This window comes from Gigantopelta aegis, chromosome 11 (genome assembly GCF_016097555.1).
Source record: "Gigantopelta aegis isolate Gae_Host chromosome 11, Gae_host_genome, whole genome shotgun sequence".
Taxonomy (NCBI): Eukaryota; Metazoa; Mollusca; class Gastropoda; order Neomphalida; family Peltospiridae; genus Gigantopelta; species Gigantopelta aegis.
The window spans coordinates 22,077,221-22,095,922 of NC_054709.1; the positions used below are offsets into that span (position 1 = coordinate 22,077,221).

Consider the following 18,702-nt stretch of genomic DNA (forward strand, 5'->3'; position numbering starts at 1 on the left):
TCGCAATAACCATGTTACAAAGTAAGAGAAAACTGAAGGACACCAAAGTCGCAATAACCATGTTACAAAGTAAGAGAAAACTGAAGGACACCGAGGTCGCAATAACCATGTTACAAAGTAAGAGATAACTGAAGGACACCGAGGTCGCAATAACCATGTTACAAAGTAAGAGATAACTGAAGGACACCGAGGTCGCAATAACCATGTTACAAAGTAAGAGAAAACTGAAGAACACCGAGGTCGCAATAACCATGTTACAAAGTAAGAGAAAACTGAAGGACACCGAGGTCGCAATAACCATGTTACAAAGTAAGAGAAAACTGAAGGACACCGAGGTCGCAATAACCATGTTACAAAGTAAGAGAAAACTGAAGGACACCGAGGTCGCAATAACCATGTTACAAAGTAAGAGAAAACTGAAGGACACCGAGGTCGCAATAACCATGTTACAAAGTAAGAGAAAACTGAAGGACACCGAGGTCGCAATAACCATGTTACAAAGTAAGAGAAAACTGAAGGACACCGAGGTCGCAATAACCATGTTACAAAGTAAGAGAAAACTGAAGGACACCGAGGTCGCAATAACCATGTTACAAAGTAAGAGAAAACTGAAGAACACCGAGGTCGCAATAACCATGTTACAAAGTAAGAGAAAACTGAAGGACACCGAGGTCGCAATAACCATGTTAGAAAGTAAGAGAAAACTGAAGGACACCGAGGTCACAATAACCATGTTAGAAAGTAAGAGAAAACTGAAGAACACCGAGGTCGCAATAACCATGTTACAAAGTAAGAGAAAACTGAAGGACACCGAGGTCGCAATAACCATGTTACAAAGTAAGAGAAAACTGAAGGACACCGAGGTCGCAATAACCATGTTACAAAGTAAGAGAAAACTGAAGAACACCGAGGTCGCAATAACCATGTTACAAAGTAAGAGAAAACTGAAGAACACCAAGGTCGCAATAACCATGTTACAAAGTAAGAGAAAACTGAAGGACACCGAGGTCGCAATAACCATGTTACAAAGTAAGAGAAAACTGAAGGACACCGAGGTCGCAATAACCATGTTACAAAGTAAGAGAAAACTGAAGGACACCGAGGTCGCAATAACCATGTTACAAAGTAAGAGAAAACTGAAGAACACCGAGGTCGCAATAACCATGTTACAAAGTAAGAGAAAACTGAAGAACACCGAGGTCGCAATAACCATGTTAGAAAGTAAGAGAAAACTGAAGGACACCGAGGTCGCAATAACCATGTTAGAAAGTAAGAGAAAACTGAAGGACACCGAGGTCGCAATAACCATGTTAGAAAGTAAGAGAAAACTGAAGGACACCGAGGTCGCAATAACCATGTTAGAAAGTAAGAGAAAACTGAAGGACACCGAGGTCGCAATAACCATGTTACAAAGTAAGAGAAAACTGAAGGACACCGAGGTCGCAATAACCATGTTACAAAGTAAGAGAAAACTGAAGAACACCGAGGTCGCAATAACCATGTTACAAAGTAAGAGAAAACTGAAGGACACCGAGGTCGCAATAACCATGTTACAAAGTAAGAGAAAACTGAAGGACACCGAGGTCGCAATAACCATGTTACAAAGTAAGAGAAAAATGAAGAACACCGAGGTCGCAATAACCATGTTACAAAGTAAGAGAAAACTGAAGAACACCGAGGTCGCAATAACCATGTTACAAAGTAAGAGAAAACTGAAGGACACCGAGGTCGCAATAACCATGTTACAAAGTAAGAGAAAACTGAAGAACACCGAGGTCGCAATAACCATGTTGCAAAGTAAGAGAAAACTGAAGAACACCGAGGTCGCAATAACCATGTTACAAAGTAAGAGAAAACTGAAGGACACCGAGGTCGCAATAACCATGTTACAAAGTAAGAGAAAACTGAAGGACACCGAGGTCGCAATAACCATGTTACAAAGTAAGAGATAACTGAAGGACACCGAGGTCGCAATAACCATGTTACAAAGTAAGAGAAAACTGAAGGACACCGAGGTCGCAATAACCATGTTAGAAAATATGAGAAAACTGAAGGACACCGAGGTCGCAATAACCATGTTAGAAAGTATGAGAAAACTGAAGGACATCGAGGTCAAAATAACCATGTTAGAAAGTTAAAGTTTCTTTTCTTTAATCACACTACACAAAATGTTTGTTTTGTTTAACAACACCACTAGAGGACATTGATTAATTAATCATTAGCTATTGGATGTCAAACATTTGGTAATTCAGAGGAAACCGGCTACATTTTTAAAAATATGAAAAATGCTATTTTTAGTACTACAAACACCAGGATGATCAGAAACTCTTCGGTTCTATGGAAATAGATCATCTAAACAATAAAATATAAGTAATGTTTGATTTCAGTGATCATAAACGTCTCTAAATAGTATAAAATATGCTGTAGTGTTTAAAAACTAGGGTCTGTCCCTTTAAATCTCTATTGTAGGACCTAAACATTAGTTTGAGAAATCAAGGTTGTTTTAGTTTTCATTGCTAGTTTGTATAGCAATTGTAGGACCTAAACATTAGTTTGAGAAATCAAGGTTGTTTTAGTTTTCAAAGTTTGAGGTTTCATTACTAGTTTGTATAGCAATTGTAGGACCTAAACATTAGTTTGAGAAATCAAGGTTGTTTTAGTTTTCATTACTAGTTTGTATATCTATTGTAAGACCTAAACATTAGTTTGAGAAATCAAGGTTGTTTTAGTTTTCATTACTAGTTTGTATATCAATTGTAGGACCTAAACATTAGTTTGAGAAATCAAGGTTGTTTTAGTTTTCAAAGTTTGAGGTTTCATTACTAGTTTGTATAGCAATTGTAGGACCTAAACATTAGTTTGAGAAATCAAGGTTGTTTTAGTTTTCATTACTAGTTTGTATATCTATTGTAAGACCTAAACATTAGTTTGAGAAATCAAGGTTGTTTTAGTTTTCATTACTAGTTTGTATAGCAATTGTAAGACCTAAACATTAGTTTGAGAAATCAAGGTTGTTTTAGTTTTCATTACTAGTTTGTATAGCAATTGTAGGACCTAAACATTAGTTTGAGAAATCAAGGTTGTTTTAGTTTTCATTACTAGTTTGTATAGCAATTGTAGGACCTAAACATTAGTTTGAGAAATCAAGGTTGTTTTAGTTTTCAAAGTTTGAGGTTTCATTACTAGTTTGTATAGCAATTGTAGGACCTAAACATTAGTTTGAGAAATCAAGGTTGTTTTAGTTTTCATTACTAGTTTGTATAGCAATTGTAGGACCTAAACATTAGTTTGAGAAATCAAGGTTGTTTTAGTTTTCATTACTAGTTTGTATATCTATTGTAGGACCTAAACATTAGTTTGAGAAATCAAGGTTGTTTTAGTTTTCAAAGTTTGAGGTTTCATTACAAGTTTGTATAGCAATTCAGTTTGAAAGGTCAAAGTTTATGAGAGATCAAAGTTTTTGAGAGATTGAAGTTTAAAATATTGAAGTTTGACTGTATATGTGGAAACCTGCTATATCTTTCCATTAGGAGTAAGGAATTTTGTATATACACTTTCCCACAGACTGGACAGCACATACCACCACCTTTGAGGGGGTATGATATATTCTAAACATATGAACTGAACACAACTGACTGGGCTAAATCCTGCCCTGTCCCCCATCCCCAACGCCATCCCCATCCCCAACCCCAACCCCATCCCCAACCCCATCCCCAACCCCATCCCCATCCCCAACCCCATCCCCACCCATCCAGGGAAAAGAAAGTGAGTGGTCTACCACTGAACTATACATCATATTTTTGAATAAATAAAAGTAGACAAAGTTAACTTGACAAACCTGTAAATCTAACAACTCTTGGTCGACATTGTTAATAGCACGGTCAAGGTCAGAAGTGGAGGGGTTAAATTTTCCCATTCCGAACGGATCGTCGCTTGAAGAGGCTCCTGCAGCAGCAAAGGGGTTAAAAGATGCAGCTAAAAATGAAAAATAATACAATGTGAATACAAATACTCATGAAAAGAAACCTGGTCTTCAAAACGATGAAAAGTACTGTGACAATTGTTTTGATAATAATTACTATTGTATTGATACTAGTCACTATTGTATTGATACTAGTCACTATTGCAGTGATACAAGTCACTATTGCAGTGATACTAGTCACTATTGCAGTGATACTAGTCACTATTGTAGTGATACTAGTCACTATTGCAGTGATACTAGTCACTATTGCAGTGATACTAGTCACTATTGCAGTGATACTAGTCACTATTGCAGTGATACTAGTCACTATTGCAGTGATACTAGTCACTACTGCAGTGATACTAGTCACTATTGTATTGATACTAGTCACTATTACAGTGATACTAGTCACTATTGTTTTGATACTAGTCACTATTGTAGTGATACTAGTCACTATTGTAGTGATACTAGTCACTATTGTAGTGATACTAGTCACTATTGTAGTGATACTAGTCACTATTGCAGTGATACTAGTCACTATTGCAGTGATACTAGTCACTATTGCAGTGATACTAGTCACTATTGTAGTGATACTGGTCACTATTGTAGTGATACTGGTCACTATTGTAGTGATACTGGTCACTATTGTAGTGATACTGGTCACTATTGTAGTGATACTAGTCACTATTGTAGTGATACTAGTCACTATTGCAGTGATACTAGTCACTATTGCAGTGATACTAGTCACTATTGTATTGATACTAGTCACTATTACAGTGATACTAGTCACTATTGTTTTGATACTAGTCACTATTGTAGTGATACTAGTCACTATTGTAGTGATACTAGTCACTATTGTTTTGATACTAGTCACTACTGCAGTGATACAAGTCACTATTGCAGTGATACTAGTCACTATTGCAGTGATACTAGTCACTATTGTAGTGATACTGGTCACTATTGTAGTGATACTGGTCACTATTGTAGTGATACTGGTCACTATTGTAGTGATACTGGTCACTATTGTAGTGATACTGGTCACTATTGTATTGATACTGGTCACTATTGTAGTGATACTGGTCACTATTGTAGTGACACTAGTCACTATTGCAGTGATACTAGTCACTATTGTAGTGATACTAGTCACTATTGTAGTGATACTGGTCACTATTGCAGTGATACTAGTCACTACTGTTTTGATACAAGTCACTATTGTAGTGATACTGGTCACTATTGTAGTGATACTAGTCACTATTGTATTAATACTAGTCACTATTGTAGTGATACTGGTCATTATTGTATTGATACTAGTCACTATTGCAGTAATACTAGTCACTATTGTATTGATACTAGTCACTATTGTATTGATACAAGTCACTATTGTACTGATACTAGTCACTATTGCAGTAATACAAGTCACTATTGCAGTGATACTAGTCACTATTGTATTGATACTAGTCACTATTGTATTGATACAAGTCACTATTGTACTGATACTAGTCACTATTGTAGTGATACTAGTCACTATTGTAGTGATACAAGTCACTATTGCAGTAATACAAGTCACTATTGCAGTGATACAAGTCACTATTGCAGTGATAATGGTCACTATTGTAGTGATACTGGTCACTATTGCAGTGATACTGGTCACTATTGTAGTGATACTGGTCACTATTGTAGTGATACAAGTCACTATTGCAGTAATACAAGTCACTATTGCAGTGATACTGGGCACTATTGTAGTGATACAAGTCACTATTGCAGTGATACAAGTCACTATTGCAGTGATACTGGTCACTATTGTAGTGATACTGGTCACTATTGCAGTGATACTAGTCACTATTGTAGTGATACTAGTCACTATTGTATTGATACTAGTCACTATTGCAGTAATACTAGTCACTACTGTACTGATACTAGTCACTATTGTATTAATACAAGTCACTATTGTACTGATACTAGTCACTATTATAGTGATACTAGTCACTATTGTAGTGATACTAGTCACTATTGTTTTGATACTAGTCACTATTGCAGTGATACTAGTCACTATTGCAGTGGTACTGGTCACTATTGTAGTGATACTGGTCACTATTGTAGTGATAGTGGTCACTATTGCAGTGATACTGGTCACTATTGCAGTGATACTAGTCACTATTGCAGTGATACTAGTCACTATTGTATTGATACTAGTCACTATTGCAGTAATACTAGTGACTATTGTATTGATACTAGTCACTATTGTATTGATACTAGTCACTATTGTACTGATACTAGTCACTATTGCAGTGATACTAGTCACTATTGTAGTGATACTAGTCACTATTGTATTGATACTAGTCACTATTGCAGTGATACTAGTCACTATTGTGATAATAATCACTATTGTAGTGATACTAGTCACTATTGTAGTGATACTTGTCACTATTGCAGTGATACTAGTCACTATTGTGATACTAGTCACTATTGCAGTGATACTAGTCACTATTGTGATAATAATCACTATTGTAGTGATACTAGTCACTATTGTAGTGATACTAGTCACTACTGCAGTGATACTAGTCACCATTGTAGTGATACAAGTCACTATTGTAGTGATACTAGTCACCATTGTAGTGATACAAGTAACTATTGCAGTGATACAAGTCACTACTGCAGTGATACTAGTCACTATTGTAGTGATCCTAGTCACTATTGTAGTGATACTGGTCACTATTGCAGTGATACTAGTCACTACTGTGATAATAATCACTATTGTAGTGATACTAGTCACTATTGTAGTGATACTAGTCACTATTGTAGTGATACTAGTCACTATTGCAGTGATACTAGTCACTATTGTGATAATAATCACTATTGTAGTGATACTAGTCACTATTGTTTTGATACTAGTCACTATTGTAGTGATACTAGTCACTATTGTTTTGATACTAGTCACTATTGCAGTGATACTAGTCACTATTGCAGTGATACTAGTCACTATTGTAGTGATACTAGTCACTATTGTTTTAATACTAGTCACTATTGTTTTGATACTAGTCACTATTGTAGTGATACTGGTCATTATTGTATTGATACTAGTCACTATTGCAGTGATACAAGTCACTATTGCAGTAATACTAGTCACTATTGTAGTGATACTAGTCACTATTGTGATACTAGTCACTATTGTAGTGATACTAGTCACTATTGTGGTGATACTAGTCACTATTGCAGTGATACTAGTCACTATTGCAGTGATACTAGTCACTATTGTAGTGATAATAGTCACTACTGTAGTGATTACAAATGCACCACGAAGGAAACCTATATAGTTATTACTCCAGCCATCATTTATAACAGCAAAAATAGATTTAAATTTTCAAATGATATACATTATAATTATGTTATGAATTGGGGGTTTCCATACTGTTCTGAGATCCATTTAACAGCATGGAAAATACACTGCTATGTTATCAATTATATGCACATCCCAATAAAACAAACAGCACATACATTTGTACTACATCATATGATGTACCAAGGTTCATGCCAGTCACTTTGTCCCTTTGTTTTGACTTCAGACCCAAAGAAATAACATATTCAACGGTAATGTTTTGACATGATAATTGATACATTTGATGAAAGGTACTTTTAATTTCTTTCATTTTGTCTAAAATTATGAAAAATAAAACATACTGACCTGTAAACAGCATTCTCTGCACAATATAGAATTTTGACAGGGGTCAAGGTAAGTAGACCGGTTTTTACTTTAATGTGGCCATTGTAATAATATATCTAATTCTGTATTTGAATGACATCAGTTTTCCAATGACATCGCTTTGCATCTCTTTACAATAACAATAAACTGGGAACTTGATGTTTTCGTTTTCAGAACACTGGGAAATTCCAAGCAAAATTGCTATTGAAATGGTTTTGTTTTAATAATGCACATACCACTGAGAAGTAACAGTTATGGAGACAATCTTTAGTCTGTTTAAATGGTAATTTAACCCTTTCAGTGTCTCAGACTCTTGTTTCACTCTGTTGTAACTTTATCCCCATGTGTTACAGGTTTGTAGATTACCCAAACTTAGTGTCTATTTTCAGTTTAAAACTAGGGTTCGGTTTAGAAGTAGGGTCTGGTTTAGAAGTAGGGTCTGGTTTAGAAGTAGGGTTCGGTTTAGAAGTAGGGTCTGGTTTAGAAGTAGGGTTCGGTTTAGAAGTCGGGTCTGGTTTAGAAGTAGGGTCCGGTTTAGAAGTAGGCTCCGGTTTAGAAGTAGGGTCCGGTTTAGAAGTAGGGTATGGTTTAGAAGTAGGGTCTGGTTTAGAAGTAGGGTATGGTTTAGAAGTAGGGTCTGGTTTAGAAGTAGGGTCTGGTTTAGAAGTAGGGTATGGTTTAGAAGTAGGGTCCGGTTTAGAAGTAGGGTATGGTTTAGAAGTAGGGTCTGGTTTAGAAGTAAGGTCCGGTTTAGAAGTAGGGTCCAGTTTAGAAGTAGGGTCTGGTTTAGAAGTAGGGTCTGCGACTTCACAATTCTCACCTGCTTGCGGCTGCTGACTAGCTGGTGATGTTGTGATCTGTTGTCCCACACGATTTCCAGGCATCAGCACCCCACGAGATTTACTGGATGGTGGAGGCGGTGATACTAGAGAAAAACCCCACAGCTGTCACAACAACATGCAGTCAACATACAGTCAAAGATTGTTACTTTGATTTCAAAAACCCAACTCAACCAAACAGATGAAGATAACCGTAGCTTGGGGGAGTTGTCTGTAAAACTAAAGCCTGGACTAACAAGGTCAAGGTAACAACATCTGACTGTAATTAAATCAATAAACAGAAAACAGATGTCAGTAAACAAAAACTACAAAAACCAACTACAAAAACCAACAACAAAATCAACTACCTGTAGGCATGCATGGTTAGTTAGGTAGTTTTCACTCTGTTTCAACTATTGTATGCACACAGTATACAAACCAGCTATAAAGTCAGCTAGGCATGAATGGTTAGCTATAGGTGGTTTCCAGTCTGTTTTACTGACTGTGTGCATAGCTAGGTGGTTTCCGGTCTGTTTTACTGACTGTGTGCATAGCTAGGTGGTCCCCGGTCTGTTTTACTGACTGTGTGCATAGCTAGGTGGTCCCCGGTCTGTCTTACTGACTGTGTTCATAGCTAGGTGGTCCCCGGTCTGTCCTACTGACTGTGTGCATAGCTAGGTGGTCCCCGGTCTGTCCTACTGACTGTGTGCATAGCTAGGTGGTCCCCGGTCTGTCCTACTGACTGTGTGCACAGCTAGGAGGTCCCCGGTCTGTCTTACTGACTGTGTGCACAGCTAGGTGGTCCCCGGTCTGTCCTACTGACTGTGTGCACAGCTAGGTGGTCCCCGGTCTGTCTTACTGACTGTGTGCACAGCTAGGTGGTCCCCGGTCTGTCTTACTGACTGTGTGCACAGCTAGGTGGTCCCCAGTCTGTCTTACTGACTGTGTGCATAGCTAGGTGGTCCCCAGTCTGTCTTACTGACTGTGTGCACAGCTAGGTGGTTCCCAGTCTGTCTACTGACTGTGTGCACAGCTAGGTGGTCCCCAGTCTGTGTGCATAGCTAGGTGGTCCCCAGTCTGTCTTACTGACTGTGTGCACAGCTAGGTGGTTCCCAGTCTGTCTTACTGACTGTGTGCACAGCTAGGTGGTTCCCAGTCTGTCTTACTGACTGTGTGCACAGCTAGGTGGTCCCCAGTCTGTCTTACTGACTGTGTGCACAGCTAGGTGGTCCCCAGTCTGTCTTACTGACTGTGTGCACAGCTAGGTGGTCCCCAGTCTGTCTTACTGACTGTGTGCACAGCTAGGTGGTCCCCAGTCTGTCTTACTGACTGTGTGCACAGCTAGGTGGTTCCCAGTCTGTCTTACTGACTGTGTGCACAGCTAGGTGGTTCCCGGTCTGTCCTACTGACTGTGTGCACAGCTAGGTGGTCCCCGGTCTGTCTTACTGACTGTGTGCACAGCTAGGTGGTCCCCGGTCTGTCTTACTGACTGTGTGCACAGCTAGGTGGTCCCCAGTCTGTCTTACTGACTGTGTGCATAGCTAGGTGGTCCCCAGTCTGTCTTACTGACTGTGTGCACAGCTAGGTGGTTCCCAGTCTGTCTACTGACTGTGTGCACAGCTAGGTGGTCCCCAGTCTGTGTGCATAGCTAGGTGGTCCCCAGTCTGTCTTACTGACTGTGTGCACAGCTAGGTGGTTCCCAGTCTGTCTTACTGACTGTGTGCACAGCTAGGTGGTTCCCAGTCTGTCTTACTGACTGTGTGCACAGCTAGGTGGTTCCCAGTCTGTCTTACTGACTGTGTGCACAGCTAGGTGGTTCCCAGTCTGTCTTACTGACTGTGTGCACAGCTAGGTGGTCCCCAGTCTGTCTTACTGACTGTGTGCACAGCTAGGTGGTCCCCAGTCTGTCTTACTGACTGTGTGCACAGCTAGGTGGTTCCCAGTCTGTCTTACTGACTGTGTGCACAGCTAGGTGGTTCCCAGTCTGTCTTACTGACTGTGTGCACAGCTAGGTGGTTCCCAGTCTGTCTTACTGACTGTGTGCACAGCTAGGTGGTTCCCAGTCTGTCTTACTGACTGTGTGCACAGCTAGGTGGTTCCCAGTCTGTCTTACTGACTGTGTGCACAGCTAGGTGGTCCCCAGTCTGTCTTACTGACTGTGTGCACAGCTAGGTGGTCCCCAGTCTGTCTTACTGACTGTGTGCACAGCTAGGTGGTTCCCAGTCTGTCTACTGACTGTGTGCACAGCTAGGTGGTCCCCAGTCTGTGTGCATAGCTAGGTGGTCCCCAGTCTGTCTTACTGACTGTGTGCACAGCTAGGTGGTTCCCAGTCTGTCTTACTGACTGTGTGCACAGCTAGGTGGTTCCCAGTCTGTCTTACTGACTGTGTGCACAGCTAGGTGGTTCCCAGTCTGTCTTACTGACTGTGTGCACAGCTAGGTGGTTCCCAGTCTGTCTTACTGACTGTGTGCACAGCTAGGTGGTCCCCAGTCTGTCTTACTGACTGTGTGCACAGCTAGGTGGTTCCCAGTCTGTCTTACTGACTGTGTGCACAGCTAGGTGGTTCCCAGTCTGTCTTACTGACTGTGTGCACAGCTAGGTGGTCCCCGGTCTGTCCTACTGACTGTGTGCACAGCTAGGTGGTCCCCGGTCTGTCTTACTGACTGTGTGCACAGCTAGGTGGTTCCCAGTCTGTCTTACTGACTGTGTGCACAGCTAGGTGGTTCCCAGTCTGTCTTACTGACTGTGTGCATAGCTAGGTGGTCCCCAGTCTGTCTTACTGACTGTGTGCACAGCTAGGTGGTTCCCAGTCTGTCTACTGACTGTGTGCACAGCTAGGTGGAGTCTGTGTGCACAGCTAGGTGGTTCCCAGTCTGTCTTACTGACTGTGTGCACAGCTAGGTGGTTCCCAGTCTGTCTTACTGACTGTGTGCACAGCTAGGTGGTTCCCAGTCTGTCTTACTGACTGTGTGCACAGCTAGGTGGTTCCCAGTCTGTCTTACTGACTGTGTGCACAGCTAGGTGGTCCCCAGTCTGTCTTACTGACTGTGTGCACAGCTAGGTGGTCCCCAGTCTGTCTTACTGACTGTGTGCACAGCTAGGTGGTCCCCAGTCTGTCTTACTGACTGTGTGCACAGCTAGGTGGTTCCCAGTCTGTCTTACTGACTGTGTGCACAGCTAGGTGGTTCCCAGTCTGTCTTACTGACTGTGTGCACAGCTAGGTGGTTCCCAGTCTGTCTTACTGACTGTGTGCATAGCTAGGTGGTTCCCAGTCTGTTTTACTGACTGTGTGCACAGCTAGGTGGTTCCCAGTCTGTCTACTGACTGTGTGCACAGCTAGGTGGTCCCCAGTCTGTCTTACTGACTGTGTGCATAGCTAGGTGGTTCCCAGTCTGTCTTACTGACTGTGTGCATAGCTAGGTGGTTCCCAGTCTGTCTTACTGACTGTGTGCACAGCTAGGTGGTTCCCAGTCTGTCTTACTGACTGTGTGCATAGCTAGGTGGTTCCCAGTCTGTTTTACTGACTGTATGCATACAGTGCATAAACCAGCTACATGTATAAAGTCAGCTATTCACGAGCATAGGAAGGTGTCAAAATGTGTGTGGGAGGTGGGGGTGGGGGTGGGTGGCACACACACACACACATATATATATATATATATATATATATATATATATATATATATACACACATACACATGTATATATATACACACATACACATGTATATATATACACACATACACATGTATAAACATAAAAAAACATTGCTGCTGCTACACAGTGAGGGGCACATGGCACCACTGCCTCTTCCCCACACACGCTTCCTACGCCAACGCTATTTGTATTTGCTCTATAAAATATCATAGTGGTCTCATCACAGTTCCATTATTGATCCTTGAAATTAAATTCAGCCATTTTTCTGATGACAGCCATTTGTATATCTCACTTACGTATTGGTGTGGCTTCTGAAGTTTGGCTGCGTATTCTGTCCGCAGTTCCGTTTGTCTGTGGCTCCTCCTCATCAAAGATCAGATTCTCCAGGCGGCGGCCCACAAGCGACGTCTGTCTCTGTGGCTGAAAGTGAACCTTATATTCAGACACTTGGTCTGTCTCTGTGGCTGAAAGTGAACCTTATATTCAGACACTTGGTCTGTCTCTGTGGCTGAAAGTGAACCTTATATTCAGACACTTGGTCTGTCTCTGTGGCTGAAAGTGAACCTTATATTCAGACACTTGGTCTGTCTCTGTGGCTGAAAGTGAACCTTATATTCAGACACTTGGTCTGTCTCTGTGGCTGAAAGTGAACCTTATATTCAGACACTTGGTCTTGGAGGAGAAACCTGCTACCTTCTTCCATTAGTAGCAAGGGATCTTTTATATACACCATCCCACACACAGGATATTACATACCACGGCCTTTGAAATACCTGGTTGGAATGACTAATAGCCCAACGTGCCCACTGATGGGGATCGATCCTAGACTGACTGCTAGCGGGTACTTTACCACTGGACTACGTCCCGCCCCCAGATGTATTAATGAAATGTTATGTAGAATATGATGGTGGTAGGTAGCCCAGAGGTCAAGTGTTTTCTTGATGCACGGTCGGTGTAGGATCGATCCCTGTCAGTGGGCCCATTGGGCTATTTCCCGCCCCCCGGATGTATTAATGAAATATTATGTAGAATATGATGGTGGGACGTAGCCCAGAGGTCAAGTGTTTTCTTGATGCGCGGTCGGTGTAGGATCGATCCCTGTCAGTGGGCCCATTGGGCTATTTCCCACCCCCGGATGTATTAATGAAATGTTATGTAGAATATGATGGTGGGACGTAGCCCAGAGGTCAAGTGTTTTCTTGATGCGCGGTCGGTGAAGGATCGATCCCTGTCAGTGGGCCCATTGGGCTATTTCCCGCCCCCGGATGTATTAATGAAATGTTATGTAGAATATGATGGTGGGACGTAGCCCAGAGGTCAAGTGTTTTCTTGATGCGCGGTCGGTGAAGGATCGATCCCTGTCAGTGGGCCCATTGGGCTATTTCCCGTCCCCGGATGTATTAATGAAATGTTATGTAGAATATGATGGTGGGACGTAGCCCAGAGGTCAAGTGTTTTCTTGATGCACGGTCGGTGTAGGATCGATCCCTGTCGATGGGCCCATTGGGCTATTTCTCATTCCAGCCAGTGGACCACAACTGGTATATGAAAGGCTGTGGTATGTACTATTCTGTCTGTGGGATGGTGCATATAAAAGATCCCTTGCTACTAATGGAGCAATGCCGGGGGTTTCCTCTCTAGATTATGTCAGAATTAGCAAGGGTTTGACATCTAGTACCTGATGATTAATAAATTAATCTGCTCTAGTGGTGTCGAAAACAAACTTTAACTTGTTAGTCTTACACAGTTTTGGCACTAATTTAGAGACTGATAATTGTCTTCCTATCACCCATTCCCCTCCAAAACAATAAAATATGATAAATATTATGAGCAAAAAATCCCATAATTTAGACGCTCTGTTCCTTTGTATTTATTATACTGACTACACTCCAAAACAATAATATCTTGTGATAGAATTAATGTTATGAGTAAAACATACAGAACCCCCCCCCAAAACAAAAACAAAAAACAACAACAACAACAACCCCAAACCCAAACAACAACAAACAAAACAAAACAAAACAACATTAACAACAGCATACAATGACAAATAAAACAAAAAAACAACAAAAACTCAACAACACAAAAACAACCAACAAAATAAAACAACAACAACAACACAACACAAAAACAAACTAAAAACCACTAATCAACAATTAACTATTGGTTATTATTTTTATTATTGTTGTTATTATTATTATTATTATTATTATTATTATTGTTATTATTTTAAATATTAGTTTCTTAAGGGGCAGATGGGAGATTTTGCCAGGGTGGGGTAAAATGGCTACCAGGTACAAGATCATATTTATACAACAGTGTTCTTGAGAAACTTTTAGCAGATTCACCAACTAAATGGGAGCTGGACGCAGCTCAGTGATACAGTGCTTGCTTGATACACAGTCGGTCTGGGATCGATCCCCGTCGGTGGGCCCATTGGGCTATTTCTCGTTACAGCCAGTGCATCACGGCTGGTATATCAAAGGCCGTGGTATGTGCTATCTTGTCTGTGGGATGGTGCATATAAAAGATACCATGCTGCTAATCAAAAAGAATAGCCCATAAAGTGGCGACAGCGGGGTTCTCTCTCAATATATGTGTGGTCCTTAACCATATGTCTGATGCCACCCCACAGACATGATAGTACATACACAATGTACCATATCCTTTGTTACACCAGTTGTAAAGCACTGGCTACAACGAAAAATAGCCTAATGGGCCCACCAACGGGAATTGATCCTAGATCGATAGCACATCAGGCGAGCGCTGTACCACTGGACTACGCCCCCTCCCCCCCCCACACCTTCCCCCATTTTCATGAAAGTCAACCTTGATCTGTAACAGTACACGGTAAACAGATACACAAAATTCCACCTCCATATCTTGAGGCACTGTGAAAACAAACATCTGAAATTTCTTCTTTTTTGTATCTCCCAAGTTCAAGGTACATGATAAAGCTATATAAACTTTGTTTTGTTTAACGACACCACTAGAGCACATTGATTTATTAATCATCGGCGATTTGATGTCAAACATTTGGTCTTTTTTCTTACATAGTCTTAGAGAAGAAACCTGCTACATTTTTCCATTAGTAGCAAGAGATCTTTTATATGCACTATCCCACAGACAGGATAACACATACCACGGTATTTGATATACCAGTCGTAGTACACTGACTGGAACAAGAGATAACACAATGGGCTACCGACGGGGATCATTCCGAGACCGACCACGCATCAAGCGAGCGCTTTACCACTGGGCAATGTCAGACAGACAGACAGACAGACAGACAGAAAGACAGAGACAAAATCTATAGTCGCCTCCGGTTGGACCAGATGGTGAGTAATGAAAATAAGACCACATGCGTTCAAGTGTGCAGTGCATCCCCAGATAGTTTACACTAGAAAGGGGAGCTAGTTTGAAAATTGTATTTCTGTTTGCCTTTAAAAAGTTGAAAATCTTTTTATAGCTTGTGTATTCATTAAAGACTGTTTTTAAAATCCTTTCCAATCACTTAGTGTACATGCTCGAGACGACCGTTTGTGTTGAGACTGTTTTTAAAATCCTTTCCAATCTCTTAGTGTACATGCTTGACACGACCGTTTGTGTTGAGATTGAACAGCATTGGAATGAACAACATTTCATTTCAACTTATTTTCGTGCTTATATCCAATTAAGGTTCAAGCAAGCTGTCCTGGGCAGACACCTCAGCTATCTGAGCTATTTCTCTTTCCATTCAGTGCACCATAACTGGTATATCAAATACCGTGGTGTCTGCTATTCTATCTGTGGGATGGTGCATATAAACGATCCCTTGCTACTAATGGAAAAATGTAGTGGGTTTCCTCTCTATAACTGTGTCTAAATGACCAAATGTTTGACATCCAATAGCCGATGGTTAATAAATGAATGTGCTCTAGTGGTGTCGTTAAACAAAATAAACTTCTTCATTTCAAAGCCTGTCAATTCTGGGACACTGGTTAAAGACCGAACAACACTTAACAACTACGCTAAATTACTCTCCTACCTTTAATTACTGTTACATTTCCCCCACATTTTGTCCAGACACAAACTGTAAAAAACCCATTACACTGACAGAGATTCGACATGTACTAGAATGTAGCCATGTTACCTATGTCGACTTCACTGAGATCTCCTAGGACAAAAAGCATGTAATTTTTCACAGTCTGCCATTTTGCTTTATTATGGAATACTCTTCAAGAGGGGTGAATGCCTCCGAAGAACATGACATAATTAGTATGACATCATGATGATGACTGCCTATACCATAACATATGGCATGACATTATAAGATTACATCACATCCTTCCACCCCTCTTGCAGAGTATTCCATAAACAAGCAAAATGGCAGCCTTCATGTTTTTTGTCCTAGAAGATTTCAGTGAAATCGATATAGGTGACATGGTTACCATATAGTATTTGGAATCTGTGTCATTGCAATGGTTTTATCACAATTTCTGTCTTGACAAAATGTTGTCAAAATCTAAAAAATAATTAAAAGTAGGAGAGTAATTTATCGTTGTTAACAATGTGGTTCAGACTTTAGCATGGGTTAGAAGTATGGGTGAATACATAGGTTTGTGAAAGCATACACAGGAACAACAACAACAACAACAACAACAGCAGCTACCCAACTACCACGCGGATACCTGTGAGTTTGAGTTTTGTACATCATCATCATCAGTCGAGCTTTCACACAGGTTCAGTGTTACCACGGTGAGGTCAGAAATCTGCGGAGAGACAAACAAGTGCAAAGACATGCACTAAACACAAGCTGGGACCGCAAGCATGACCAGGCTCTCACTTTATAAACATAACTGGATGTTTAATTTTTATTAAATAAGATTTTAATTTTCACTTCCAAAATATGAAATAAGTTTCACGTTTTGACTAAGTTTAAAATACATTTGTATTCAAAGTGAGAATTTTAATTTTATAAATGAAAAATAGAATCATTCCCAAAAGCAGTGCAACAAGATGAGACATGAGACCCTGACATGTCACATGACAACAAATTAGGCTGATCTTTAAAACATATTACTTTATTGTAACCCAAATCATATATTTATTTAATCTATAATCATCATTATCATCATCATCATCATCATCCATCATCTTGGTTATTCAGTTCATCATCATCTTGATTATTATCATCATCATCATCATCACCACCATCATCTTGGTTATTCAGTTCATCATCATCTTGATTATTATCATCATCATCATCATCACCACCATCATCTTGGTTATTCAGTTCATCATCATCATCATCATCACCACCATCATCTTGTTATTCAGTTATCATCATCTTGATTATTATCATCATCATCATCATCATCATCTTGGTTATTCAGTTCATCATCATCTTGATCATCATCATCATCATCATCTTGGTTATTCAGTTCATCATCATCTTGATTATTATCATCATCAATATCACCTTGATTCAATCTGATTAAAATTAGCTCTACTGGTCTACCAGTAGATCTAACAGCATTGCGTGGACTCCCATGTCCAGGTGACATTTTATCTATAAATAACAATTTAAATATCGACCAATTACACTTTGCCTTTTATAGCATTATTCGGGAGCATACAAATTCTAAAAATATCAAGCGAGACTATTTATGCAATAGGCGAACTTGTTGGTTTATTTCAACATTAAAAAACAGGGGGAAAAATGCAGTAATAAACTCTGGATTGTATACTAGTATAAGCAGATTTTATGGCTATACCATCACAGTTGTTTTTTTCGTCTTGAAAACATTTTTATATAAAATTTTATATTGAAATTAGTTTCTGGCATACTTAGTAATTCACCCAAATCATTTCGTATACCCTCGGCATAATCCCGAATGTTTTCAAATTCTATTCAAATCACTGGCATGATTTTGTAAGTAAGGTTTTGATTGGTCGAATGAAAGGTAAACTGGACATGAGCTCCAACGGGGTGCTGTTAGATCCACAGGTAATAGTAATTAACCAGTGGAGCTAATTTTAATTAGATTGCACCTTGATTAATATTATCATCATCATTATTTTCAATTCCATATCCTTCTTTGTATAGAATTTTTTTTTACCAATAAGCCTGTTGGCAAACTATTGTTTGGGTTACAATAAATATTGTTTATGGATAGCCGAGGAGAGGGGTAGTGTGCAGACATACAATGGAAGCTAGCATTTCAAAATGGTATGGTCCGAATTAAAATAAGTGCAACAGAGGTTCTGGGCAGGTTGAGGAATGAGGACGTGGACTATAAGTTTGCAGACGAGGATGCTGGAAGTATTTGACAAGGCTGTGTTATTTCTGAACCACTCAAACATTCAGGCTCCTCCATATATTACAGCAATACATGTACGATCACACAAAACTGCTGAAAATACTAGAAACCTCATACACAAAATATATCATTATTTTAATATTATATTTTAAAAGAAATATTCAGTAGTAATAAACATCACAGATGAAAAGTAGGAAAATGTGACTCCCCAGCATCCCTAAAAAAGTCAGTAGTCGAAGTGAAAAAACCCCACTATAAAATATT

General features: G+C 40.0%; 1 protein-coding gene across 3 annotated transcripts in view; it reads right to left on the reverse strand.

Annotated features, from left to right (window-relative positions):
* Window positions 1–18,702, reverse strand: part of LOC121385628 (PTB domain-containing engulfment adapter protein 1-like) — a 110,985-nt gene that overhangs the window by 5,364 nt on the left and 86,919 nt on the right. For 2 of the 3 annotated variants that reach the window (XM_041516381.1, XM_041516378.1), the window contains exons 9-12: window positions 16,807–16,887; window positions 12,433–12,556; window positions 8,482–8,586; window positions 3,839–3,975 (exon numbers count right to left, since the gene is read on the reverse strand). In XM_041516381.1, coding sequence (XP_041372315.1) covers window positions 3,839–3,975; window positions 8,482–8,586; window positions 12,433–12,556; window positions 16,807–16,887 — 447 coding nt within the window. The remainder of the gene's footprint in view (window positions 1–3,838; window positions 3,976–8,481; window positions 8,587–12,432; window positions 12,557–16,806; window positions 16,888–18,702) is intronic. The other variant, XM_041516380.1, reaches the window with a different exon arrangement.